The 27,702-nt window shown below is 39.1% G+C and overlaps 1 protein-coding gene across 1 annotated transcript in view; it reads left to right on the forward strand.

The window, feature by feature from the left end:
* Positions 1-3,802: 3,802 nt before the first annotated feature.
* TFEC (transcription factor EC) overlaps positions 3,803-27,702 on the forward strand; it is a gene marked incomplete at both ends in the record, with an annotated part of 72,064 nt that continues 48,164 nt past the window's right edge. Inside the window, 3 exon segments of the mRNA XM_082484660.1 lie at positions 3,803-3,829; positions 3,831-3,858; positions 3,861-3,895. Of these exon segments, the coding sequence (XP_082340786.1) occupies positions 3,803-3,829; positions 3,831-3,858; positions 3,861-3,895 (90 nt within the window).

Raw genomic sequence — 27,702 nt, forward strand, 5'->3', positions numbered from 1 at the left:
ATCTGTAAACTGTAATAAGCCTATTCACATATGAATTTCTGTTCTTCCTGATTACTCAAGGAGGAAATCGTTTACGTTTCATACCGCTTTATTTATTAGAGAAAGGAATCGAGAAGACTTCCAAACTTAGCTACCACACCTGAGCTGGGACTTCTGAAAGACCTCTGCACTGGGCTGCTCCTGTGGAAGTTGTAAGGAATTGCTATTGACCTCAGCCACAGAGCACTTTCAGAAGCCTCAGCCGTGACTGAAAGAGTTTGTAGTCAGAAGTTATTGGATAATTCTGATTTCTTCAACCAGCTCAGTGCCCCAGTGTGCAAAGCATTATACTGACACAGTGAACCACTTCCTTAAGGGCCTTACAGCTAAAAAGGACTTTATTGACAGAAAGCACATCTTAGACTTCTAAAGTCTCAATGTCAAATCCAGCAATACAGAAAAAAGTGGAGAGGATAGCGGTAATCGTTCAATGCAGATACTTAAGTTGTATGTTGGTTTAAGAGGTGTTGGCAACATCTTACTTTTCTACGTTAAAAAAGTGGTTGGAGCTATATCCAAAATAAAGAACTGTTCTCTGAAATTAGAGCTATTCTCAGCTCTGGGGCTCATTTCAAGGAGTGAGGCTGGGAGTTATTTCTGAAATATTTTTGTAACAATGAAATCTTCCTTAAAAGCTAGGACTCTGCAAAGTATTTTTTATTGGATAATTCAGTGCAGAAAAGCAATGTTTAAAAATTTAGGAAACTGATGCACAGAAATTATATCTGATGCACAGAGTCTGCAAAATCTCCACTGTCTTGTCCCAGAGTGGGTTACTTCATCCCTGCTTTAAATGCTGTGACAAGGTTGAGGACAGTGGGGTATCAGCCTGTGTGGTTGGATGATCCCACAGCTGAGGGTTGTGTGACATTGCCTTAATTTAGCAGCAATGTAAATAGTCATACCAGCTGCGCTTTTCAAGTGAGAGAGGAGAAACAAGCAGGAGAAAACAGGCACACGTTAAGCTGTGGATAGTCTTTTGTGAGCTTCTTTCTGAGGTGAGATCCCAGAGGACCAGAGCTCCTCTTAGCCTCTTCTACCTGGTGGAGGTATTCCTCAGCACAGCTGCTGGTAACACAATATTTGGTGGCTTCCTCTCTGGCATGATCTGTTCAGCATTATCAAGGGATTCAGAAATCGGAGGCTAGATTTTCCAAAACTAGTTTTGACAATTTGTGGATTTGGCGTAAATCCGTATCTCTTTTAAAGAGCAATTCTTTGGGAATATTTTAGCCTTTTGAATTTTTAACTTTATAGTATCACAGGTCCACCTCTGCACCATTGAGTCAAGGTATTCTTCTGCTTTAGAGTTAGATATTCTCTTATTTCTATAAACTATTTTCATTTTCAGATATTAAAAAATTACTGTTCTTTGAAGACAAATGACTTGATATCTTGTTTGCCTGAATTACATATCAATGAAATAGAAACCTTATGTTTGCTCTGTTTAATAAGGAAGAAGTCAAGTCACAGAGTGTGAAAAATCCATATTTTATGCATGGACACAACTATGTAAAAATAAATTACTTCACAGAACTTTTTGTTTTTTAGTTTTGATGATAACGTAGCTTATGAAACCAAGTTTGAAATTGAACACTTAATAAGTATGGATTCATGGATGATAGTTTTGCATTAGTCCAGTCAACAGGTCAGTCTAAGAAGTGAGGTCAGAGATAGTATTTTGTTTAGACTAACAGAAATATTTTGCACACCATTCACCTGAAGATGGAGCTTGAGTGGTTCTGAATATATATGCAAAGTGTAACATGTTTCACAGAACCCTGATTAATAACTTTCTGTTTGGATTTTGTATAGGGAAAGCAGCACCATCTTAAGCTTATTTAGATTCTTGTGGCAGAAAGATGAAATCTATAAACAAACTTTCTTTCTTTAATCTTCCTCAACTACCCTATGCTCCTGGGTGTTTTACAGATTCTTATATAAGACTCCTGTAATTATTGAACTGTTCTTTTGACCTGGTTGCTTGAAGGATATTGGATTTCTGTTATCTGCAAATGGAGATTAGCACTCAGATCACCTGAAGTGCTAAAACACAGCTAATTTTTTTTCACAGATTTATTACAAAATCTTTTTTTTTTTTTCCCTGACTTGGACTTCAATATTCACATTTAACTCATTGTAATATTTGTTCAGTGTAATTTGAGGATGGCATTCCCTGGGTAAAATTTTACAAAGCACTAATGTCTGCAGTAGAATGTTATAAACTAACCGGTATCTCTGAAAACGATAATTGCGTAGTTGGGTAATTACTTTGGTACTTCAGCATTATGTTTTCAAACAATTAGAGCATGTTCTCTGTGGCTGCTGTTTTCTGTTTATTTTGGTAACGGCTTTCTTAAAGGACCCCTTGTCTGTGCATCCTGAATCTCAGAGCACTCTCTGAGGACCCAGTTTTACCTCTTTTTGTTAGCTTCCAGCTTTTCAGGTAGAGCCATTGATTTCACAGTTCCCAGACACATGACAGTACGAGGACGTAAAATGACTGACATTGCCCGCAGTGGGACTACTTAACAAGCAGGGTATACCTAATTGAGAATAGGCTTGGTCCTAACTGTGCCTCTCCTGATTTGTGCCCCCAAACTATTGTCCCACATTCTTAATTTTCTAGGGTTGTATGAGCAGGAATGTGGGTATCTGTGGCAGCAGAATAACAAACATGGAATTAGTGGCCAAACCCAGGAGACAGACATCTTCCTTCCCATTTTGGCTGAAAATGTAGAGAGTCCTAAGCGCTCATTTTCTGGAATTAGAAGGCCATGAGCAGTTACTGAGTTTGTGAACGGGACCCTGGGCTTTGACCTCACAGAACAGAAAGTTTTTATCTCCCTTTTTTGTGTTCTCAGGATTACAATTTATTCCTTCTTTCTTATGAAATTTTGGACATGGAAGTGTTCCTAGTGCTAATATCAACAAAGAGATGCGGTATTTTCTTTTTCTTAACTACAAGATTATTCCTAGAAATTGTCTTTTAAGATACAAAGCAATACCTACCTCTCGATTCAATAAAGATTCTTTCTGACAAAAATGAAGAGTGGGGAGAGGCAGGCAGAGGAAAAATAAAATATTGTGAAATAATTCTCATTTCTACATATGCGATAAAAGTACTAGACATAATGCTTGTAATAAAGAGACAAGCATGGGAGGAAGAAAGGGTCGCTAAGGCCAGTGACCTCCACAAAGAACGAAGAAGAGAACTATAAAACTTTATCTATCCAGTTCATAAATCTTCTTCTGCCTCTGTTGTACAAGCCTGAGTGAAAACATTTTAGGCAAAGCTTGAAAAGAACCTGGAGAACTGTACAAAAATGCCAAGAATTGGATTAATTGGCATAATACAAGGTGGCTGGGCACAGTTGGGGAAAGTGTCAGTGTAGGGAGAATCCCCACCAAGTAAGACTGTCTGTGCAATTAGCTATCTGAACTCTAACCCTTCCAGAATAATTAATGAATAACAGAGGGGATCAAGACAAAGACACAAAGTGATTTGGTGGGTGCTAGCAAGTAATACATCAAAGAATGCTGGTAATTGGCCCTGTGGCTTTCATTCTTTGCCCTATTTCTTTCAATTCATTGACTCAAAATAATGGGTTCAGGTTCATTATCAACAGGTTTTAGCTGCAAGAGCACAACACTTCAACAAAGCTATGATTGTAGCAGTGCTGGTGGTTAAGTAAAAAGTTGTAGACTGTAGCACACTCCCTTGAAAGGGAAAGTAGCAGCATAGTCACAGGCTTTGTCTTACATGAAACAGTTGGTATTCACGAATTTGCTCTGAGTTTTCTAAGACTTGGTGTTCACTGAGGTTACAATGCTGGAATACAGTTGGTATGGGCAGGTATGTATAACTCCACTTCAAACCCTATTATAGCAGCAGCATCTATATTCTGTTCCTTCAGCTGTAAGAAATGAAATAGAATTCTTGACATCATGTGTCACATGTACATGGCATTATTTGCATACTAATGGAGACAGTTTAGAGGCTTTTTTCTGCCGTTTTGGAGGCATTGTAGTAAGAGGAAAGTTGATTATTTTTAATCCATAGAAGTATTTTTCTGATACGCAAAATTTTGCTAGAGGGTTTGTGGGCTTTTTGGGCAAAATCAGAAATGGAATCTCCACTGTTCTGTTTTGTTTCTAGTGTAAATACTGTCGTAAGATGTTGATATAGCTGATGAGGATGTATTTAATTAATTAGAATAGCTTTTCATAAAGAATGGGAAAAGCAGCAGAATATTAGAGCAGTCATCTTCAATGGGTGAATGATGTGTATTTTTGCTCTGCTGTTTCACTTTACCATCATTATTCCTCCCTATTTACAGGCTGTAACATAAGTTATTTATTATTTTATGTTCACATTAAATACGATAGCATTTATACTTAAAAACTATAAGGTACTATGTTTAAAAACTGCCCTTTTCGTTTAGGATTTGAGAAATATTAGGAGTAGTTTGGATTTTAGAAGCATGCTTATAAGCACAAATGAATGCAAAATTATTTAAGAGGCGTTATTTTGCATTTGGGTTCGTAGCTAATATGCAAAATGCTGTGAATATTTAAATCACCAAATTGTGCTCCATATTCTTACGGACAGCACTATAAAAACTTCCCATTATCTCTGACATGTCTGTTAGGAGGTAGCTGCTGGTGCAGCTATTGGCTGCTTAACTGTTATAGGTCAGATTCTGATCTCCATTCAATCACTCTCTTTTTGAAATAACTTGAACAAAATTTATGCAGATTTTAATTTCAAGAGGACTGTGTTTTGTAGTTGTGAAATCATAAAGTAGAATCTTGAATAATAATAAAGTTAGATAGAAAGTTTCTGATACAACTTGTGGTATTTCATTTTGATCTTAGTCATGTTTCTGAGAATAACAAATACATATGAAATATTCAAATAAAGGTATGATTTACCAGTGTGTAAATACAGCTATAAAACGGTGCATGACCAGCAGCCTCCCTTCCTTTAAATGCACTCATAAGGTTTAAAATAACATTGTCACCAATCTGTGTGTGGTAGTTCTTTGTTGTTATATTCTCTCATGCAGATTCATCCATCAGAATACACGCCTTATCCATAATTTGTCCATGGCATGGACAAAAGTATTCTCGTTTGGAAAAGCTTTATTAGCACCTATTCTAAATTGAATAATTGGTTTTGATAAATTTTAAGTAACACTTCTTAGATTTTTATTTTATTTTTTTAATTTTTGTAGTAGGACACTGCTTAGCACTGGGAACACTGGTACATGACTGGTGTGTCAAAGCTGTTAGTCAGAATGTTTGCTTTCCCCTCTCCCTGATTCCAGCTGGTTTTGGTAGAGGTTCCTTGCATAAATCTCGGCATGATGTAGACAATATATGAAACACTTTGAGACAATTTCAGGATTGTCATTCTTTTTAGTTCAAATTCGAGTTCTTATGGAGGCTTTTCATAGCACTGAGGAAGTCTTTTCCACCTGTTCACATTGGGACATGGAGGCCATAAATATATTGTCTCCACAATTAATGTTAAAGATGGCAAACAAACACTTAGTAAACTGCTGTTTATTTTAGTTTTGCCACTATTATATGTTGTTAAAATAAATATTTTAAAAATACTTATGTTGTGAAAAGCCATACTTACAGTGCCTTCTGTCACACATATAATTCAAGATCCTGAGTTGACAAAATACTGGTTGATCTTGTCCCGGAGGTTCTCATACTTTTTCAGAAAGTTACTCCTCTTTTTGTATAATTTTACCTTCAAGTGAATAACAAGACTTTGGGTGAGAAGGAAAATCATTATTAAAAATACACACAGACTTGATCAAAATAACTTTGATGGCTGGAATGATGAGAACAGTCATTCTCTTCCTTTGACAGGTATTTTTTGGTCTGAGATTTGAGGGCACCGATATTGATTTAGAAAGCTCCGTGGCTCAATTTTAAATGAAATGTAAAACTTTTCCATTTTCTCACCTATCAACCTCCATAAAAGAGCAGCTGTTCTTGCAGGGAGCAGCACTATTCTCACTTTGAGTATCACAATGCATTTATGATGTGGGGCTTATCTAAACGGCTCCCCTTTATGTGGGAAGGAAAAAAAAAAAGTCTATATTTATTTAGGGTAGGAGTTCTGATTGTAGCAGCAGGATACAAGTCTGGGTCCCAAGCTGGGATGTGGGATCTGGACCCCCTTGAGGGCGCCCTTTCCAGCAGTTACCCCTGCTTTTCTCCTCTCTCCTGGAAATGACAATAGCAGAAGGCTCTTCCCCTCTCCCCTTCCTCCTATCCTGCAAGCAGCTGCACCCCTGACCCTGACATCCACTCCTCCTCCTCTCCGGAGAAACGTCAGCGAGCCGAATGTGCCCTCCCAGTTGCTTGGACCCTTGTTATGCCACGGGAGGTTGCCCAGAAACACGCAGGGAGCTCATACTTTCTACCCCTGATGTTCAAAATTACTCTTACACACTGAAAATGGATTAGGTTTGACAGCAGAACTAACCATATATGGGAAAGGCAGAGGAAGAGGAGCCGAAGGACAGTCCTGTCTCTCAAATGCGCTCAGTTCCTGTCTTTTAGTGAGAACAGGAACAAGTCCAGGCTTTTAAGGACGTTAAGCAGATGAGAATTAGAATATACCCCGTTGCGTTGGTTTCTAATAGAAGGCGCACGAAGGCTGCAAAGGAGAGGGGAGCGTTGGTGGCTGAAGGTCAGTTCCTGTTTCAAAGGCTGACCTCCTTTGAAAAGAGGTCTCTCTGCCTAGTGTTCCCGTTAGGAAGGGTCCCAGGGGCTGGATCCATGCTGGCCTGTGGTCAGGGAAGTGCTGAGCTGCTGTTCAAGACACTGTTCCCTGAAAAAAAGGCATTTCAACATACCCTTAGGTGTCTTTGACTAAAAACTGGATGCTTTCTAAAGCAGGGTCATCATTTGGCTGATATTATGTGCTTGAATATCTCAAAGGCTGTAAACTTAGCAAAATTCAGATTCTTCTTAGGTGATTTTTTTATCTCCATTTGGTGTGGTTTCATTTGGCCTGCTGTCCTCTGCACAGTGCCTTACCGAGACTATTAGTAAAATATAGGCTAAAGGGGTCTTGGGGAGAAAATCATATTTTTTTTTCAAATTTTTAGGTGCCAGAAAAGGAAAAGCATAGGATGGCCCTAATTAGACTCAGGGAGTGCAATCTGTGTTTCTGAGTTTTATCTCTAAACTGTGTCATGTGCCAACTTTATTACCAAATCTCTCAAAGATTACAATATTTAACAGGACAAAACCTTTTGAGATTCTCAGGTGAAAGGTTTACATAGCAGGGAAATATTGCAATAATGACATTCTAATTTAATAATTTCTCTAACAGTAAGGAAAGGAAATGTTCGTAGCTTGGGGAGGGACCTGACCTCTGTTATCAATAATGTTTGTACCTTCTCGCAAAATGCATTCCTTAAACAAATGAATAAGGAATCACCTCTGGATCTCAGGGATAAAGGCAGCAGGACGCTGGAGGGCACAGCGATGCTGAACAAAGAGTTCTGATGAGCCATTTCTCGTGAGCTGGAAGCCAGAAACAACAGGGAACACATGAGGAAAATGTAATAGGTATCGTGTCTGCTAATGTGTCGACCAACCAAAAATAAAGTGACTAGTCTATCTCTCCTCTCTCCCCTAAGGACAGGCCGCCTATTTCTGTCCCCTTTGCCACCCTGATCTCCTCTATGATGATTTTTATATCACTTGCCAGAATTTTCTCTGGCTAGAGGTCCAGGCAGGTTTTCTCATTAAGAAAAAAAAAAAAAAAAAAGTTATGGGAGGGTTGTCTTGTTTGCAGGGCTTTGAAGCCATCTCAGCCTTTCAAGTGCCCCATGGAGAGCTAGGACATCTCTGCCTAGAGCAGACAGAGCTCAGGTGAAGGCAGGTGCACGTCCCATGATTATTTTTTTTTTAAGTTCTGCAATGCTGTGAGAATTGCAGTGGCATCTTCAGCAGCTTTACGAGAAAGCAGCTCTGTTTCACTGTCTGAGGTGGACAGTGTCTGAGTGGTTTATCTCTGGCTGATGGTTTTGTCCCTGTATAACTCTTTGCCATACTGGACCTCTTTCTTGCTTGGTGTGATCAGAGATACTATTAACTTCTTTCAGTACTGTTACTAAAAATTGTGAGCTGCTCTTTGAACCTCAGCCCCTTTGGCTTTTGGGTTTGTGCAATGCACCAAAAACTTGATTGCGAGTGTGAGACCTTCCAAACTGTTTCAGCATCTTTCACGCAAAGAATAATTAAAACAGGAAAATACTGTGCTAGTTACAGCTCGTCTGTCATTGCTTGGGTATCCCAATTCTTGCTTCTCATGAAGGGTTGGGTGAATCCTTTACTCTAATGTTACACAGAGAATAAGACAGTGTAAGAGAAATGGGTGTTTCCCAAATATAACTCGGGGATGTAACTCCCACCCTTGAAAGTATTTGAATCTGAAGATTCAAATATGTCCACAGCAGCTACAGCAGCTATAAAAACTGGTCTTAAAAGAGACAAAATTGCCTCCCTCAAGGCTTTAGCATATAGGCACTACTTTAAGAAAAAAAAAAAAAGCTTAGGGGACTTAGTGTGATTTCAAGATATTCATAATTTGGAGGAAATGGTTGCATTACAAGAGCCTATCCTGGTTACAGAACTTTTAATCTCAATCCAAGATAAACATGTCTTCGACACCACATACACCTGAGTTGCCCTTTTAAATACCCAAAACCTTGATCCATATTCAGGGCTTTTTTTCTTAAGTCTCCCTGCTGTGATGAAAGAGTCATCTCATCTCGTATTAATTTTGTCTCGGTACATGGAATATTATTATGCTATAGCTTTTGGGGCAGGTTTTCTCGTATATTTCTGAGAATTTTAAAGCTGTTGAAGTAATAGCTAAAATTTCCACCTCACTTCCAAAAAAACATGTTTTGTTTGCGAGAGGAAGGTGGTGTTACGCAAACTTGGCCGTGAGCAGTTGTCTTTAACAGCCGTCGAAAGTCAAACATAGAACCAAATTTCTAGTAGTTCCTTAAGAGGCGAACCTTGTCCCCACCCTTCGTGGGAAGGGAAGCAGGATCTGTGAAACCCCCCTGGTGCTTGCTTCCCTCGGCATTACTGACCTCCAGCCAGCCAGCCACATTTGCCACCCGCGGTATGGGTAAGGAGATAGGGTGAGTACGGGGACGGGCAAGTACCTGCCTCCGGGGATTGTTCTGCTTCTTGGAAGTGGGGACAACTAGTTAGCAGGGTCTAACCTGGGTTCAGGGACCGCAGGAGCAAGTTCGGGGCCTCGCAGTGGTGGTGGCAGCCCTGGGGAGAGCCGAAGTGCCCATGCCAGCCTGGCGGGCAGCACCCCGCTTCCCGGCGGGGGTGTGCGAGAGCAGCAACTGCACAACAGGGCTTAATTGTGTAGTCATTAATAATCGATTTTAACGCTCGTATTTTAACTGCCATTGAACTTGCAGTGTACTTTTGTGGCAGGAACTGGTTGGTTAACAGGATATTTTCAATGCCATCTGGATTTGGACCGCATTACAATTAAACTATTATACTTCTATAGCCATAACATTGCGCCATAGCTAACTGGGTTTAAGTTAAACCATTAACTTAATTAACAGCTTTCTGAGGAGACAAGAAGATTTCATTTCCTTGTTTTCTAAAATTAAATTTGTTGTACTATATAAAACAGTAAATGCTCTTTACCACTTATTTACACAAAGCTTCTATTGAATTCACTGGAAGTTTTGCTGGCAAATTCAGAGCAAGACAGTATTCAAATAATATTTACATCACACCGCACTTCTCTGTTATGCAGCTTACACCTCCCCTCATCCACTTCATATTTAATTATGAAATAATTTTGGAACTATAGGGACTTTAACAGTCATGTAGGTACAGATGCTAAGCCTGTGTTTATAGATATATGGACAGCTATATTCAGTCATAATTATACTCTCCACCATAAAAACTTGATTCTAAATATAGACAATTTCTCCCCAAGGGAAAGGAAAAGAAACCCCACTGATCTAAGGAAAAAAAAAAAAACAATAATGCCTCTCTGTCCCCCAAACCTATAATTACTATTTGGTATTTAAGGAATTTAATCATTCTTGGTCTTTTTGCCTCCACGGTCATGGACAAATCTCTCAAATTTGGATGTCCAGAATACAGACGAATTTTCAAAGCCTGAAAGTGATTTAAGAGCATGGTCTACAATAAGATCAGTGGAGACTGGATTTCTTGAGTCATTTTTTTGTTTCTCACAAGAATATCCTGAACGTATAATTTCACATCAAAGTCAATACGCTCCTTGTGATGCCGAGGGGAGCAATTGACTTTTGGAGAGCTATACACAAAGGTATTCTGGTACTACTATGGCAACTGACAGGACAGAGTACTAATTTAGATGCATAATTTTAAATCAAGGTAAATAAAAAAAAAAACCCTGAATAATTTATCCGAAGTCGTATTTTAAAGCTGTTCCTAGTTAGCTCTTCTTATCTGGGTCGCTCCAAAAATTTGACATCTGGGCTAAGCCAGTTGTCAGTGTGGAGAAACAAGAGCTAACACAGAGCAATCAACCTGCCTGTTTTAGAAGTAACCAGGACACAACTCTCTAATTTAATCCAAAACTCATATTCTGTAACCGAAGAAATATAGCAAAAAAAACCCCAAACAAAACAGTAACAAAGTTAAATTTGAAGCCATTCTGTACTCTTCATGTTGACCTACTGCATGCATCCCAACCACAAGAATGCCCAACACCTTTGCTGAGTGGAAGACGACAAATGTGACCACCGGTCTTGGGGAATAACACTTGCTCACTAGAGATGGACTCACATACTGCGCTCTAGGGTAACTGGTCGCATTGGGTGAATGCAAGTGTGGTGTACACAATTGTAAATGCAAATGTTTTTAAGCAAATGAAGGTGCATGTTAGAAGTTTTTAAACTGGAGGAGTTGAAGGCAAGGTTGCCCTTGAGCTGTTTTGCCCTGGTGTGTTGTGTTTTAATCCATCGCTCTCAGATTCTTAACCTTTATAGAGTGGTATTTCCAGTGCACGAGACTAAATTTCCCTAGCAGTTACTTTCTCTGCACCAAAAGAGAAAGGGAACATCTCTATGAGGATCCTTTAGCACAAATGCATTAGAGGGCTGTGTCACCAGAGTGCTGTAAAGCAACCTTGAAGAGTAGAGTGGTGAGCAGAGGCCCAGGATTTGTTTCATGGTCATTCCGTTACTTTTGGCAGCTTCTTGGGACTGTACCAGTAAGTCGCCCACCTAGATGACAGGTAAACTGGGCCGGGCAGTGTTGTGGTCACATCTGTCTGTAATTGGCCTTGCTCCAATGGGACAGATTCTGCTGAGTTGTGAAAGCAGGGGTAGCAACACATGGCTGCAGGCTGTTGTCAGCACAAGGCTGGGAACTGAACAAACTCTTTCCTGCAAGTGATAATTATACCACGGTTCAATAACGGAGCGCTTGCAAAACCAGGCACAGCCAAGCGCAAAATAACCTTGCTGATCAAGCAGCCGTGCCCATTGGGATCTATTAACTTTTCATCTTGGCAGAGACTATATAGGTGTGCTCAAAACCTGTTGGTCTGATGTTCCTTCAGGAAAAAAATTAAGTGTAGGCTAAGGGGAAGCTGCTCCTCAAGTCTCAGGCTACACATATTGTAGGAAATACTTGTTGTTTTCCTCAGTTACGCACGATGTTTCAAAGCCTCCCTTCTTCAGAAGGTGTTCAGTCCAGCTGCTCCCCTTTGTGTAAGTGGCATCCCCCTCTTCAGCTCCCTGCGTGGCTGGATGTGCTGCAACGGCTTTAGGGGATGAAGCGAGATATTGCAGCACAAAATAATTTTCCCCTTTTTGCGTGTTTAATGAATTGTGACTTTGAAATGCAGAGTAAATCTGCTCAAATAAAGCAAATCCAACCAAATTCAGATAATACTTTACTTAGGGTTGTATTAAGTGTATAAATGGCCTCACTGGCAGTAATAAAGAGACTTTATCTCCTCTCTTGTCCGTGTCCAGAAGTCGTATGTCTTATCCTGAGTTACTAGTGCCAGGCTGCCTTCGTAACAAACAGAGCAGAGGAGAGAACTCTGGAGACCTCTGTGCAGTCCTCAGTCAGCTGTCTACGGTCGGTGAAACAAATCACCGCCTGGAGATTTCTCTCCAGTCAGAGGATCGTCTCGGGTAGAGATGTTTAACTTTGAAGTATCTAAATTTTGGCGAGATGAATCCTGTCAGGTAAAAATGCATGGCAAGAAATAGGGTTTGCCTTGAAGAATTTATTGTTTACGTAGGGAAGGCAGGCAAAAAGGCAGTGGAAGAACAACACAGAGAGGTGGCAGAAATTGGCCAAAATGACCCAGCTCCCCAGTCATTGCATGGGAGTGCACCCTTGCTGTCCTGAGGCAAAGTTCTTCACCATATATCTTGAATCCATTTTAATCTAGCATATATTATTAATTTTGTCATGTTCCTCTCAACTTCCATGTTAAGTCAGAGTCTTAAGCAAGAGCTGAAAGCCTGAGGGTGGGGAAAGGAAGAAGGAAGGATGAGAGGAGACTTCTCACACTTCGCAGCCCAATCTGAAAAAGGAAGTGCAGAAAGTTTTGCAAGATAATCAGACCCTTAAAATAAGGTTCAGCCTGTTTCACAGCTAGTTTCAGAGCCAGTTTCATGGATGCAGTGAGCCAAACACAGTTCCGCTGCAAACCAGCTCAGCACAGGACTTTACTGCAGCTGCTCTCACTTGTACTGATCCGAAAATGGCCCAATAAACAAAGGAAACTTTATTTTTTCTGACTATTTTATAAACTGATGATGACAGTGCTGTAAGTGGAAATTCACAATCTATAGCACGTGGGTTGTGGGCTGGAGCTGTGGAAATACCTTTCAGATCACTTTGCGCTTTTTCTCTTCTTAATTTCCATTGGTTAAATGTAATCAATATGCCTGATAAGTGTGAAATATTATTCTAATCTTGTATTTTGCAGAAATGCAATTGCTTGAACTGTATCATAGATGGTACATGAATGTAAATACAGGGGGTCAGTGTACAATATTGACAGTCTTCAACTTTAAATGTGTTCCACCCTGGGAAAAAAAAGGAGGGAAAGCAGAAATAAAATGAAAATAGTTTCAAAACCAGACCGTTCACCACCCAACAGAAACATGAATGAGATGGCAGACTCAAAAGATCTGAATTAAGAATGGTTTATAAAATGAAATAAAAAGAAAGACACTGATTGAATTTAAAAACGTCAGCATTTCAGAGGTTTCCTTAAACAAAATTTAACCTGTGAATCAAGTAAACTTTGCCTCTCTGTTCTAAAATGAGTCTTCTTATGAAAAGCTTCAATGTTCTTTTCCATCTTAACTTTCCACAATCTTCAGTCTCTGGGCTTAACATCTATTTAAAAAAAAAAAGTCTAAAAATAGGACAGTGAAATGTAATGACTTTGAGCAATAACAGCATGACTCAGACTACTTTTTCTTAGAGTCCACTGTCAACTCAAACTAAGGGTGGCCTTTGTTCAGTTTTAATTGTTAATGTTAGGCCATCTTTCTTGCAGAACTTTGGTAAAGACAGCTGAAATTTTGGTTGTATAAATTATGATGCCATATAAACTTTAATTAAAGGGATCCAGATACTCAGCTACCATATCTCAGGATTTAATGAAATGAGTTATAGCAAGTCATGATCTCAGCCAATGTGACCAGCATACAGAGATGAGGATGGTCATTTACCTTACTCATGTAAGATAACTCCAAGACCTTATAATTGACAGCATCTGTAGCTCATTGGCCTTCCTGTGTTTCATGATGATAAAACAAAGCCTTTCCACCGCAGTGAGGGAAATTTTCAAGTTCTTTTTCCGTAAATGTTGCAGGACCCTTGGGGTAACATAATTCCCACTGCAGGTATCTGGGTGCTTGAGAGCCCACTCAAGAAGGGGTGTCTCGAGGTGGGTGGTGATAGGTGTGAGGCTGGTACCACAGAAAAAGAAGCTGTTTCCCAGTCTATTTAGGGAACGACAGGCAGCTGGAATTGACTCTGCCAAATGCTTTTGGGTGTTTTCTGCTCCCTCTCAGAGCGGATGATGGTGGTGCTGCTTAGAGCACCCATGAGCTATTCAGCAGCTGGAAAGTAAGTCTCTCTTTCTTAAAAGGTTCCCTGAGTAAAAGCCAGAACCTGAATACTGTCTGTCTCCCCTGAGGAGTAAATCATTCTGGAAGTGCCTGTGACTCCCACAGGTAAAGGGAGCGTATGTGTTACCTTGGTGCCTATGGATGCTTGATCAGCTCTGCAGCTTCTCGTGCTTTATAGTTGAAAAAAGTCCTTGAAAAAAGATGGCCAACCAATTATAAACAGCAACAGGAGTTTTAATTTATCTTTATAGTGACTAACATGATAGCAAGGTGATGTACTCCTACTTTTTAACCAAACTGAATTAATCAAATTTATCTTTTTCTTTGATGTACACGACCCCTGTTCATTCTGCAAAATGCTCAAAGGGTTAAATTAAAGATGAAATAGAACACAGTAACATGCAGGAGAGTCTCCCCCTCCTTCAAATCATATTTAAATGATAAAAAGCCTTTCTACAGGGTTAGATCCAAACTGTGGATTTCCTGTTACATTTAATAATGTAACCTCATACATAATGATAAAACTTAATTCTTGTAAATTCAGTTTTTGGAACTACCATAATTATTTATGTCAGAAAATAATTGAAACAATTTGTTTTCTCTTTGTTTGAATATTGCTTAAAGTTGACTATTTTTATGAACAAACATTTTTCTATCAGTTTTTTTCTCAGAGGACTTTAATTTTCAAGATCTTCTTTCATGTTAATTCTGTTGACTTCATTATTTTTCTCCACACTGCTATTTCTGAATTCACACCACTGCAATTAGATTTTATTTTAAATGTTAACTGAGGAGAAATTATGTTACATTTGTATGTTAGAGAGCTGTGCCAAGAGTCTGTGACAATGAGGACAATCAGTTTTATATTTGGAAAATGTCAACAACTTTATTAAATGAAATTAAATAAGATAGCTTCAAAGACATACATATTCAGCAGCTACTGAAATCTAGAATACCACTGTTTTTTTTCTTCTTTTTGTCAGAGGTGCATGGAAAACTGTCAAGGAAATTAAAAATATCTTATAAATGTTGTTATTTAAGATTTTTGAGCATAACTTTAAATGCCTGTGGAATTCATCCCTACAGATATTCGGATTTTGTGCAAGTGAGGAATATTCATAACTGAATGTTATGAAACATAAAATAACCTCCTATTCAGAACTTCCTATTTCACCATCACTAACTTTCAGCTCAGTGAATCCCATCATATATACTTCATATATATACCCCATATATAATTTCCCTTCCTTTTCCTGAATACCTGAAAATGGACACCGTTTGAGACAAGTAGATAAGTTATACTGCTTTTTCTAATTGTTATGTTATCATAGGCTGCCTAAACTGAGCCTGATTTGTCCAAAAACTGTAGGAATTCAGGGTTAAGTGACCAAACCAAATTCTGATTAGAGAGCTATATAGGTATTTAATTCATGAGACAGGATTAAAACACAGATCCACGATGGTGTTTGGGGTATATTTAGGATTTGTTTTTTACTGGCTTCCACAAAAAAATAAGTATTTAAAAAGGAGTGATCCAACCAGGGCATGGAATAGAGCTCTCTTGTTCTGGTGATGGGACATGACAAACACACTGCTCTTCAAATTACACTAACGTCTCTAGAAATTATAATTACAATTGGTGGAAATTATATGTCAGCTACTTCTACAAAAAACAAGATAATATAATGTGATAAGAACTAAGAAATTGCTGAACTATTGCAATCCTCATAAAAGCTAATAGCGGGATTGAGAATACTCATAAGAGCTCACTGAAGCCGGGCAGTCGCTGTATGTAGTAGCCCAAGGAATTCTCATCAGTCTGCATCAGTCGCACTTCTCTTTGCATGGTAAAGAACAACACCCAACTCCTCTTTCTGCTCTCACATTTCCTTAAAGTACTTGTGTCTGTACGGAACACGAAGCTGCTACCTGCATCCAGGACAAAAAAGATTCAGAAACTGATCCTAACTTTGTTCTCCTATAATGGCCTTTGTTCTCTGACTTGAATGTCAATGCTATATTTTGTTTGGTTTTTTTTTTTTTTTCAAAGTGTGCATATTATGAAGTTTAGCAGGATTAAACCAAAACAAAATCTAATGAATATTATCATGCAATTCATGTTACAGGTCGCTTGAATCTATGAGAGTCAGCATGCTAATTAACTTAATTTTGACTAAGAAATTCAAAACACACCTACTGACCAGGTTCATGAATAGATGTCTAGGACAGCAGAAGCCTCTATTTAATGCTAGCTTCATGTTCCATGTCTGCACGTAGTCTTTAATGCCTGAGCTATGTCTAGATTTGTCTCTCTAAGTTCACATTTAGAAACCTAGATAGAAGTGCTCCCGAGAGTGGTTGCTGTCTATGGTATTTTGTATACCATACAGCTTTCCATGGTGGTGATTTTCCATACTTTAAGAAGCAGTTCATTTGCACTGAATGTCCTAGAGAAAAAGTGAAACATAACTTTCAAATGATGTGAGTTTGAATATTTTACTCCATCGCATGTGTCAAGTGCATTGATCTGCAACTTCAGAAAGTGGATGAAAAACTGGACATGAGCCAGCAATCTGTAATTACAGCCCAGAAAGCCAGTCATCTCCTGGGCTGCATCAAAAGAAGTGTGGCCAGCAGGTCGAGGAAGGTGATTCTGGCCCTCTACTCTGCTCTCGTGAGACCCCACCTGGATTACTGTGTCCAGCTCTGGAGTTCTCTGTACAGAAAGGACGTGGACCTGTTGGAATGGGTCCAGAGCAGGGCCACAAAAATTATCAGAGGGATGGACCACCTCTCCCATGAGGAAGGGGCTGAGAGAATTGGGGTTGTTCAACCTGGAGAAAAGGCGGCTCTCGGGATACCTTATTGTGGCCTTTCAATACTTAAAGGGGGCTTATAAGAAAGAGGGGGACAGACTTTTTGGTAGGGCCTGTAGAGATAGGACAAGGGCTAATGGTTTTAAACTAAAAGAAAGCAGATCCACATTAAGTGTAAGGAAGAAATTTTTTATGATGAGGGTGGTGGAACACTGGCACAGGTTGCCCAGAGAGGTGGTAGATACCCCATCTCTGGAAACATTCAAGGTGAGGTTGGAGAGGGCTGTGAGCAACCTGAAGTAGTTGAAGATTTCCCTGCTCATTGCAGGGAGGTTGGGATAGATGTCCGTTAAAGGTCCCTTCCAACCCAAACCATTCTATGATTCAATGATTTGATGAAGTGATGTCAGGACTGTTATTTCCAAGTGTCAGCCAGTGTCCTGCCCCATGTATAATGCATGCTAAAAAGGAACAGTGTGCTTGCATCCTGTGAAACTCCACAATGGAGAAGAAAATCTCATTCCCATTGTGATCTGTTCAGTCTGTTCATTAGGGTTGTTGAAGTTTTTGTGTCTTGTTTTCAACTGGTAGTAATTTAAATAGTGCTTGACCCACCTCAAAATGTTGAGTGCATGTGGAGTTAGTGGCTCTATGTACTTACTTCAGGGGGTTGGGTGTGGCTTATTTAGATATGTCTTATGCTCATTAAAACTGTGTTCTGCAGCTTTCTTAGTTGTGGTCATGAACTGATTTGTAGGGCTGCCCTGCTCTGAGAGAGCTTTTGTTGTCTACAGAGTCCTACTGATAAAAAAGTGGTGAGAGTGAGCATGGAACTAAGCTCTCATAATTTGAAGCGCAGAAAGAAGGCAGACTTGTCTCAATTTGAGGGAAAAGCTAATTTAGAAATATCAGTAATCATAATAGACCTCACTTTTTCATTTCAGGATATAAAAAATACATGTTGAAGCCAATAGGAATAATTAATGTAATGAGATGAGAAACTCAATTGCGTGGAGAGTTTTGAGACCAACTGCAAGCCCTTTATTCTGCTTTAAAAGCTCAGTGTGTTTGTCCATCTATAGGAAGGCATGTATGAGAAAGAGAGAGAAATACATGCATATATAGTTGTATATTACATAGATACTGTCTATAAATTACCATTTAAGGTTCTCATTTCAGTTACTCATTCTTTACTGAACAAAAGATGAGAACGAGATCTTCTCTTTTACGGTTGGGTAAAGGCCAGCTGTGTTTACCTGCCCTGGAACTTGGTCATCTCCCATTGAGGGATCTGTTTCCAATGCCATGGTAGAGCTGGATCTGAAAAGAGGGCCTGTACAGGAGGAATACTTGTCAAAAAGGTCAGAATAAGAGACAAACCCACCAATAATAACAGACACTTTCATTTATAGAGAATTGTTTATTAGTTGTTTTTTTGTATGACTAAAATATTACATAATTATGTCATTGCAATTTAATTCTTTTCACTCAGTCACGAGAAGGAATTCTGATAAAAATCCAATTAGAAAAAAAAATTGTCTTCTGGATGTTCTAAATGTCTGTCTGCCTTTGCTCTGTACTCAGGGACAGAGGTCTCATTTGGAAAGGAGGGTGGAGGGGGAAAGGAGTAGCAGATGTCTTCACGTTAGGCATTGTCTGCTCAGCTGTATGATATCTACACCCCTTGATATATCTGAATTTATAATTCAGAAAAATTAATAAACCCATATCTATACTAATGTTAATAAACCCAAATAAACTCATCTAAAAATGAAACCCACCTTTTGCAGAGCAAGTGAGACTGCGAGAGACAGCCTTTTTCATAAACAGCATTTTAGCCACTCTGCTTTCTCTAGAAGAGTAGGAGCCACACCTAGAGTAGGAGTCTGTCACGGTGCCTTTGTGTGTTTACCATACCTCTTAGATATATTTAGAATCCCTACCCCTATTGATATACTTCTTGCAGGAATGTAAGACTTTACATAACATTTTGGATCTAAACTAACCCGTAAATAGCCAACATTATTTTTTTGGTCTCGGTCTTCCTGAGTGCTATTGTTTCGGAATTCCTGCATTGACAGAGACAGGGCTACAAACCTGCTGTAGTTTTGAAAAATTGCCTGCATTTATTAACTAGTCCTTAGCCATGTGGCCCTATTGTGCAAATGCTGCATGAGGTTGTAGGGATCGTAGAGGTAAGCCCTGGTAATTCAATAACCGGTGTTCCAGGTGGACCTGAGGTGGGATGCAAGTGTTTGCGGTGTCTGCCTGCCTTCTTCCTACATCTGTCTCACTTTCATGAGCAATACAATTCACACACAATTATTTTTTTCTGCTAGAAAAGTTGAACAGTTGGTGCCAGCCTACATAATGGCTGGCTATTGTAGTGCCTTCTTTTTTTTTTTTTTTTTATTAACAAAAGCACTCTGAATATTCATAAAAAGTTGACATTATTTCATTAGCTGTTGCAAGTGTATGGGTAAGCCTACTGAAAAGAGTATCGTGCTCTCTGCTGGATGTCTGCATGAATGTTTCTAAAACATGACTTCCCACAAGCACGGAGAACCATGTAAGAAGGCAATTAATAGGCAATGAATGTGTATTCCCCATCTCTCGTTTCTGCTCTCTTTCTTGTTAGTTGAGAGCTGTATTTATTATTACTTCTTTCATATATCTGTGAGATCCTAATCGAGCTCTCCAATAGCTAGACAGAAACAGGTGTTTGTCAAATTTCTCAGCCCTTTTGACTTCCTCAGTTTTAACAAAGAGATTTTTATATATTGGATTTTTAACAGTATTACAGAAACAAGACTTTCAGAGTTTATTTCAAAATCAGAGTTGCCCTCCAGGAGCTCAAAAATTTCCAGTCATGTTCAAAAAGCAGGAAATCTGGCACGTTGCAAAGCTGGTGGTTATAACTATTTGTTGATTGTGTCTCCCGAGCAACCTGTGACGTGAGGCATAGCCTGAAATTTTGTTCTGAGTTTGCAAAATGTATAGGTTGAGGGGTTTCTGGTATATCACAGGCTGTTAGGAACAACATGGTTACTGAGCGTGTGTGCAGTGCAGCTGCACGGATCAAGCAGGTTGCAGGTGCTGGGCTGCCAAGATGTCAGGAGGTAGATATAAGTACTGATGATGGGCTGGAACCTCATTTCATTCCTTGCTTGTGCTCTACCACCACTTCTCTGTGCTGCTATAATGCAATTAATAAATAATAATAAGCTATAATGGACAGCTTTGGCCCGCTGACATTTTGAAGTTGTATAAATGGGTGGAGAGCTTATGATGAGAGAGTTAGGATGTGCAAAAATCATCCTCTATTTGGTTCATGGAAGAGCTATTAGAAAGAAAGATCCATAAATCTCTGCTGTAGGGAGCATTAATCAGACTGGGGACCTGCTGTATAGAAGCAAATGTCCTGGTTTTCCCATGAGCTTCAGAGTTATGCTTTCAAGAATAATTACTACTTTCGGAATTTTGGCCTCCTGCCCCAAGAGTGTCTTCTGCTCTCTGACCATACAGGCACTGCTGACTGCCTCAAATACTCCCTACTTCTGCCACATCCTATAGTGAAAGAGAGTGCCCATATATAAAAGCAAATAAAAATGACACAGTAAAGATTAATTATAATTTTTTTTCTAAATTCTGTGCTTTGCAATAAAACTCCTGCAGCTGAAGTTTGTGATTCTGTCCAGTATTCCATGTCCCAATGCTAATTTTTATCCATTGCTTTTCACCTCCACATGGATTAGGAGGCGCCTGTGAATTTACAGCCTGCAGATCCACAGAACATGTCGTAAGAGCTGCAAATCAATAGAAAGCAGCTGCTTAGCATCTGTACATAGCCCTACATGGAGCAACACACTGACACCACATCACTGGGGGGTGAAGCAGATGTGCAGAGGGAGTATAGTGATGCTCAACATTTCGTATCTCTTCTTTGCCCTTCTTGACCAGGGTTCAATGTTTCCAGAAAACATAACTGCTGTAACAATGATCCAGCAGGAATAATTTGCAAGAACTAGATCCAGAACATTTTTTAACATGTACTGTTCTCATTAACTAAATGGCCAGATGTCTTATTATGGAAATTAGTTGCTCCCACACCTCTCTGTACGTTGTCTTGAATCCCAGCTCTGTCTGAACTAACTTTATATGAACTCCCAGTTATTTTAGTTGTAAAACTGGTGAATGGATATTATCCCCTAAAGTATAAAGCCTTTTTGCATATTAATGGCAATGAGCAATAGGGAAATATTAAGAGCAGTCGATGGACTTGCTGGGAGTGCAAGTTGCTGTGTCTGGGTCTGGGGTTAGCTGGGACTCATAGCCAACTTCGGCTGCAAGGACTGGAAGAGGAGCCATGTCTTCCTGGGGTACATTCATAACTTTTTTTTTTCCTACAGCAGGCTGAAAAAGCCATAAATTTGAACAGAATAGGCAACTGTGCTCCACACAGAGGTTGGGGTCGAGGTGAGGCTGTGTATAATTCATTCAGTTCTGGAGATTTTAGCATGGTGGTGGTTCTGCTACTTGTATAAACAAAACTTTTTAAATACAAGTTTTAGGGAAAAATAGGCAACAATGAATAACATTTTCCTAATAAGTGACGCGACCTTAGAGATTCTTGAAGCACATTTAGGAAGCAGGGTTGACAGAAAGATACCGTGTGGACGTGCTCCACTAGTTCATAACAGAGTTGTTACTAGAACTATCTACACTTCTTAGTCATTAGGCCAGATCCCAGTGCTGTTCCTCAACTCTCATATAGCTACAAAAGTGGAGAGAAATAAAAAGCCCCAAATAGATGTTTGGGGTTTTTTTTTTGTGTTGAAGACACTGACTTAAAAATGTAAAAGTGTAACTTATCAGGTGTAAGTGGGCTTGGCTGCCTTTGACTCCACTGCATCTACATTGATTGACACAACCTGAAGACCCAAGTCTAATATTTTTTTATATTTCTCTCATAGTTTTGAAAGCAAAACCACTGTTCGAGTCTTTCTTTTAAAACAAAGAATGCATGTAAAACGTGCCCTCTATGTTCATCAGACATAAGCTACATATATTGTTGCTTTAATGCATTCCCTCACTACTTTGATAAAAGCCTTAAGATGTTTCCACCAGTCCTTTGATGTTTCCTTCTGATGTTACAGTACCTGCTTTTTTTTTTCTTCTCTTCCAAAAAATCTGTTTTGCATAAACATGAGCAGGCAAGACATTTCTAGTTAAGGATAGAAACATCAAGTTCTATCAATAAAAAGACAAAATGAGAAGGTATATCCAGACTTTTATATACACTTGTCAAGCCCTTATAGATGAAAAAATACCCTGTATTGGTGTTTACATTGCGAACATATTAGAGTAAATACATTTCACTAGTTTAACAAAAAAAAAAAGCTAAGTGAATTTTCTTGTGATGCAACAATTCATTTCTTAATAGGTTGTTATAGTAACTCCGGGAGAATAAATCTTATACTGGTAAGAAAATACTTGCATGTCTAGTCTTGTCCATAAACTATCGGTCGACTAACAGGGATTAACTGGTTATCACACAAGAGAAAAGACTGAATTTTGATATTTAGCTTCAGAGCCATATGCCTTATCTTGAAAGATAAAATTCCTTAGTCTGTTTTTTTTTTTTTTTTTTTTTTTTTACTGGGACTAAGTAAGGGATTAGTAGTAGTAGCAGTAATAGAAGAAGAGATGTTTCAACTAAAGGTCCCAGTGAAGACGTTGTGTCATTGTCCCAGTGGGACTGAAATAATCCTTGCCCCAAAGATTTTCCAAAATGAGAAATGTATCATAACAGTGATAAATAAATATTACAATTCACATTTATCAGGGAAAACAGGTTAAATCTTTTGCTCAAGGCTGTATAAGGAAAACGTAGCAAGGGCAGGGACTGAATACACAGAACTTCTGAGTCCCAATCCACTGTAATTTATATTTACTGCCAAATGTTGTGGAAAGAGTGGTTTTCCTATGAATGGCATTACTGTTTTGCTGCATTCAGGAAGAACCCGGTGTAGTGGAGCCACAACATGGTCTGGTGATTAAAGAATGTTAACTTAAGCCAAGAAATGCCAGTTTGTCATCTTGCTTCTTCCAAGACATACATGCCCTTTGGCTAGTCAAAATTTTTACTGGTTTCAACAGCAGAAGATGAGATCTCATACTACTTTACAGCTATAAACTGAAATTGCAAATCCTTTTTAAAGGTTTTTATGATCAATTCTCAGTAATGTAAATAGGCATAAAATCAGACTTGTTTGTCACACAACCGGAGCGTGGTACATGTCTTAAGGACTTGTTTCATAGCTCACTAATGCAGGATGCCCTTGACAATTATTTCTTAAAGCTTCAGTCCTACAAGGAATTGTCTGCGTGAGTATTTCCCTGAAACCAGTGAAAGCCCTTCATAGGGTAAAGTGGGAGAAGTGTAGGTAGTTGCAGGATCAGGGCCTAGAAAGGTATTAGCAAGGATAAAGACATTCTTGTACCAATAAGCAGTGATTAAAAAAACCCAAACAATCCCCCCACTTTCACCCTCTCCCCAAATGAGATGGAAGTAAGTAGAGACAAAGTAAGCTCCTACTTAGCTAAGGGGAAATTGGGGAATTGGAAATAAGTAGGTTAAATAAAAACTATTTAACTGTATAATCAAAAACTATGCGACCACAAAAGTTCTAGAGGAACCAAAAACTGGAAGGAACCAAGTGACTCTTGAGAATTAATATTTGTTAAGCACATTTATTTCTTCACCCTACCTCAAATCAACTACTGCTTTTGTGTCCACCTTTTGTCTTCACTGTGTTGTTAAAGCTACTGAGCTTGGATTTGGGAGGATGGAGACATGGCCTTTAACTTCCATTGATCACTAGTAGAGAAAGTCACAACTGTAAAAGGTCTCTTTTTTTTCTAATCTGCAATACTCTGTATGGTCTGTTTTAATACTAATTGATTTTACTGTAGAGCTGTAAACCAGAATCTGGAATTTATGCAGTTGATCAGAGTGTGAATAATCTCTATATAGAAAGACCTCTCTCTATCTATATATATATTCTCTATATATGTAGACTTCTATTTCCTAGTCCTGTGCAGGCCACTTCTTGCTGTAATCCTCTGCTTTCACCTTCTTCCCAGCTTTTGTCTTGCTTACCTTAATCTTCAAAGACAGTGTCCAGTCCTGAAGTCTGCAGTAAAAAAACTTAGAATTTTACTGCACAGCAGTCACTGGTACCACGAGTTATTTTAACTTGCCTTGCTCCTATGCAAAGACTTTTTTCTGTACCTGCCACATCAAGGGAATCCCAGAGTGTCTTATATCAGACCTCCCAGATGGTGGGCTTTAAAGGTAGATTTAGGAAACTAATATCCATGTTCATCTCCCTTGTAACACACTCATTATTGAAATCTAAATCCTAGGACTACTGGACACTGGTACACTGAAATTGAGATCTGTATACTGGGATTGAGAGAAGAAATGTTTACAACGGAGTTTTCTCTGGCTCTTACTGAATCCTCAGCCAAAAAAATCATTAGGTCCCTCGCTTCTCAGTATTTGAAGTGTGGTTAGTAACCAAGTTAGCTGTTGCTCGGAGATGGTCTTCCATAAGACTCCTTTCCCTTCACATTTGTGGCAGCTTTTGCACAGTGGACACACACCTTGAACACTTTGACATAAAGTCTGTTTCAAATAATTTTCTGTGTACATCCTCTAAAACAGTGAAACTATGCTGCTGGTACTGCCTTCTCGTCTATGGGGGAGGATAGGCTGCTGGGATTTGCTTTAATGAAGCAGCTAAAACTTTAAATGTTTTGCCTGCCATGTCAGTGTCTGGTCCAAAATTTTCCATCTTGATGAAAACCCTAGCAACAAACCAACCAGGTCTACTTTGGATCCATAAGATGATCAAAAAGTCCTGCTGGGAGTATTGCTGTTTCTTGTTTTGCTGGTAGTCTTTTGTATGACCCCCAGCCCATGCTGGTAAAGAACTTTCTGACTGATGTACTCCTGTGATCTCTTCAGCTTCAGCTGTTACAGCAGGATCCTTTGTTCTGTGCAAATACAGAAAGTGAGCTAATCAGGATTTTCTGCATCCAAGCTTGTTTTTATGTTGAACACATTCTATTTCTTTGTTTTCTTTAATTGTTAAACATCTCTTCTACGTAAGCATCCAGGACATTTTCATGTGCTGAACTGGGAACTCCAATCCTTCATGTTTATTATGACTGCACTGCTTCGTGCTGCTTCCTGCCAGGGCCAGTTTTAGACTTGGAACCTAAGTAAACTATCCACTAGAAAAATGGAATAAGGTCTAAATTTCTTCTTCTTGTTATGTTCCAGCTTTCTCTGGTTGGTATTTTTTTCTCCATTTCTCACCTTGTGTAATTGCCTTCACTTGGTTTTCCTTTTCTTGTTTTAAGGTTGTTTAGTTTTCGTTATGATGACAGATTCATCTTTCTTTTCCTTCACAGTTTTATTCTACCTATTGTCTCGGTGAAGGGCTTTATTTTTGCTTTCAAGTGTTCTGGCTATAAATAGAGGGACACCCAAAATACCTTCTAAGTAGAAACTGAACCTAATGTTCTTTCCATCGCTTAGTCTTCTGACAGCTTTTTATCCAGCCCTAATTTTTTCTACTTACATTATCAGCCTAATCTAGCCAGTTGGTCTAACTTTTCTAATTTTTCTTAGTCATAGTGTTTTCCTCTTTTGTAATCATTTTAAACCCAGTTCTCTTTCTGCACATGTTCAGGTAGTATTTCCTGCTCTTCCCACTACTTTGAACATGGTCTCAGAGCTGTCCAGCAAACAGAAGAAGAATGCCATCTGCAAATATCTGGTGACCTCAGTATTCTCCTCTGATACCGCAGTGCTTAGTTTCTCATTCAAGGTTTACAGAGACCTTCGTGCAGGAGAAAAGGGGGATGACAATATAATTGAACGGACCTTTCCACTTTCCTTGTCAAATGTAAATTTCAACTCAACTGCGCTATGAATGTTTTTGAACAGATTAAAATCTGCAAGAATGTAAAGTGTACCCTTGGAAGTGAAAACGAAACTTTTGTAGGTGACAAGAAAATCTTGCTTCAGGAATTGAAAATGCAGGTTAAATTCAGCTGGGCTGGAGACTCATGGAGAAATGTGAAGAGCTACATTCCTCTACTGCAGATCCAGCTGTGGGGAGGGACAGCGGGAATTCTGCACTTCAAGTAGTGGGATTTTGTAATCTTTAGGGAAGGATACTCTTGCCCATTATAGAGACCATCCTGACTGTAACAGTGAGCTGTGCACTCATGCAGCTGTGGTCAGAGAAGAAGGAACAAGGCAGACAAACAGCTTAGAGACCAGCACAGCTACAGCCTGAGGCCACGTTTCCTTATGCTGTCCTTTCTGTTGGCTTTCTGTAAGAAAGCCTTCCCCATTCTGGCAAGCATTTCTGCATCTGTTAATTCAGTGGGATGGTCCTGAGTAACACCAATGTAAGGAAAAAATCTGGACTTGATTGAGAAAAGTAAAGGTATTACCGAAGTGTAACCATCTTATATATAGGCTCTGCATACAGCCAAGGAAAAGGTGATGAGTCCAAGTAAATCTCAGCAAATTGTGTTGTTAAACTACTTTGAAACAGTGTTGAATAAACTGGGTTGAGAATTACCCTGGTGTTTGATGTTGAAGATAATTAGCTCATTCTAGATTATGATAATAGAAGACTGCAATAGGGAGAGTTCTGCCTCTGTGTTTGGGCTTTGTGGCCTTTTGAATGGCAACAGTGATGACAGGATGAGAAAACGATTGAAGAAAACTACTAACATGGTCATACTATTATGCTATTGATTTCTTTCAACATCTATTCTTCAGTTAATAATGCACTTAAGACACAGATAAGAGGTTTCTTTCCTTAGAAGTGCTGTATCATTTCTTCTTCTGTAACTGAAATTCCAGTCAGAGTTAAGGAAATACCCTTATGAACCACTTCTCCTTTTTGTCCTTTGAACCAACTGGGATATACACAAACAGTGACATACATTACCCATGGCCTGATTTGTACTGGTCTTTTCTTGTGTGCCCTGCTGTGTTTGGGCACCTGCGCTTTGGGGCGATGCTGTTTTGTAGAGGTGGTAAAACTGATAGAAACGCAGCTGCTGGCGGTACGTAGCTATGGTGGCAAACCAGTGTTTCTGCACTTTAACTGTGTGATGAAAATCAGGCTGATCGATTCCGGCTTTATTTCGCATGTGTGGCAGAATCACGGTTTTATCTGCCATCTTCTTAATGCAGAACAAAGAGACTACCCTTTGCCTTCTTTCCATAACATGGCCTACTGATTATGCTAGTAAATGTTAATTAACTCACTTGATAATTAAATACATTTGTTAATACTAATAAACTCACTTACTATATCTTCATGGTAACATTCCCAGCACACCACTCTGTTGCAGTACAAACACTGTGACATGTTTTCCTGGTGCAAGTTCTGTAGCAACACACGGAAGACTCTTTAAAATACTGTTATCATTATTAAATATTCTTACTTTCAGCTAAAACAATTAATTTGGGGGCCAGAAAGATTTCACACAGATAAATATCTATGGCAATCATTTTTCCAAGGAATCCTAATTTAACTTATTTTTAACTTGTACATTCCTTTCCACAT

Source organism: Vanellus vanellus (assembly GCF_965231255.1).
Source record: "Vanellus vanellus genome assembly, chromosome: 1".
NCBI lineage: Eukaryota > Metazoa > Chordata > Aves > Charadriiformes > Charadriidae > Vanellus > Vanellus vanellus.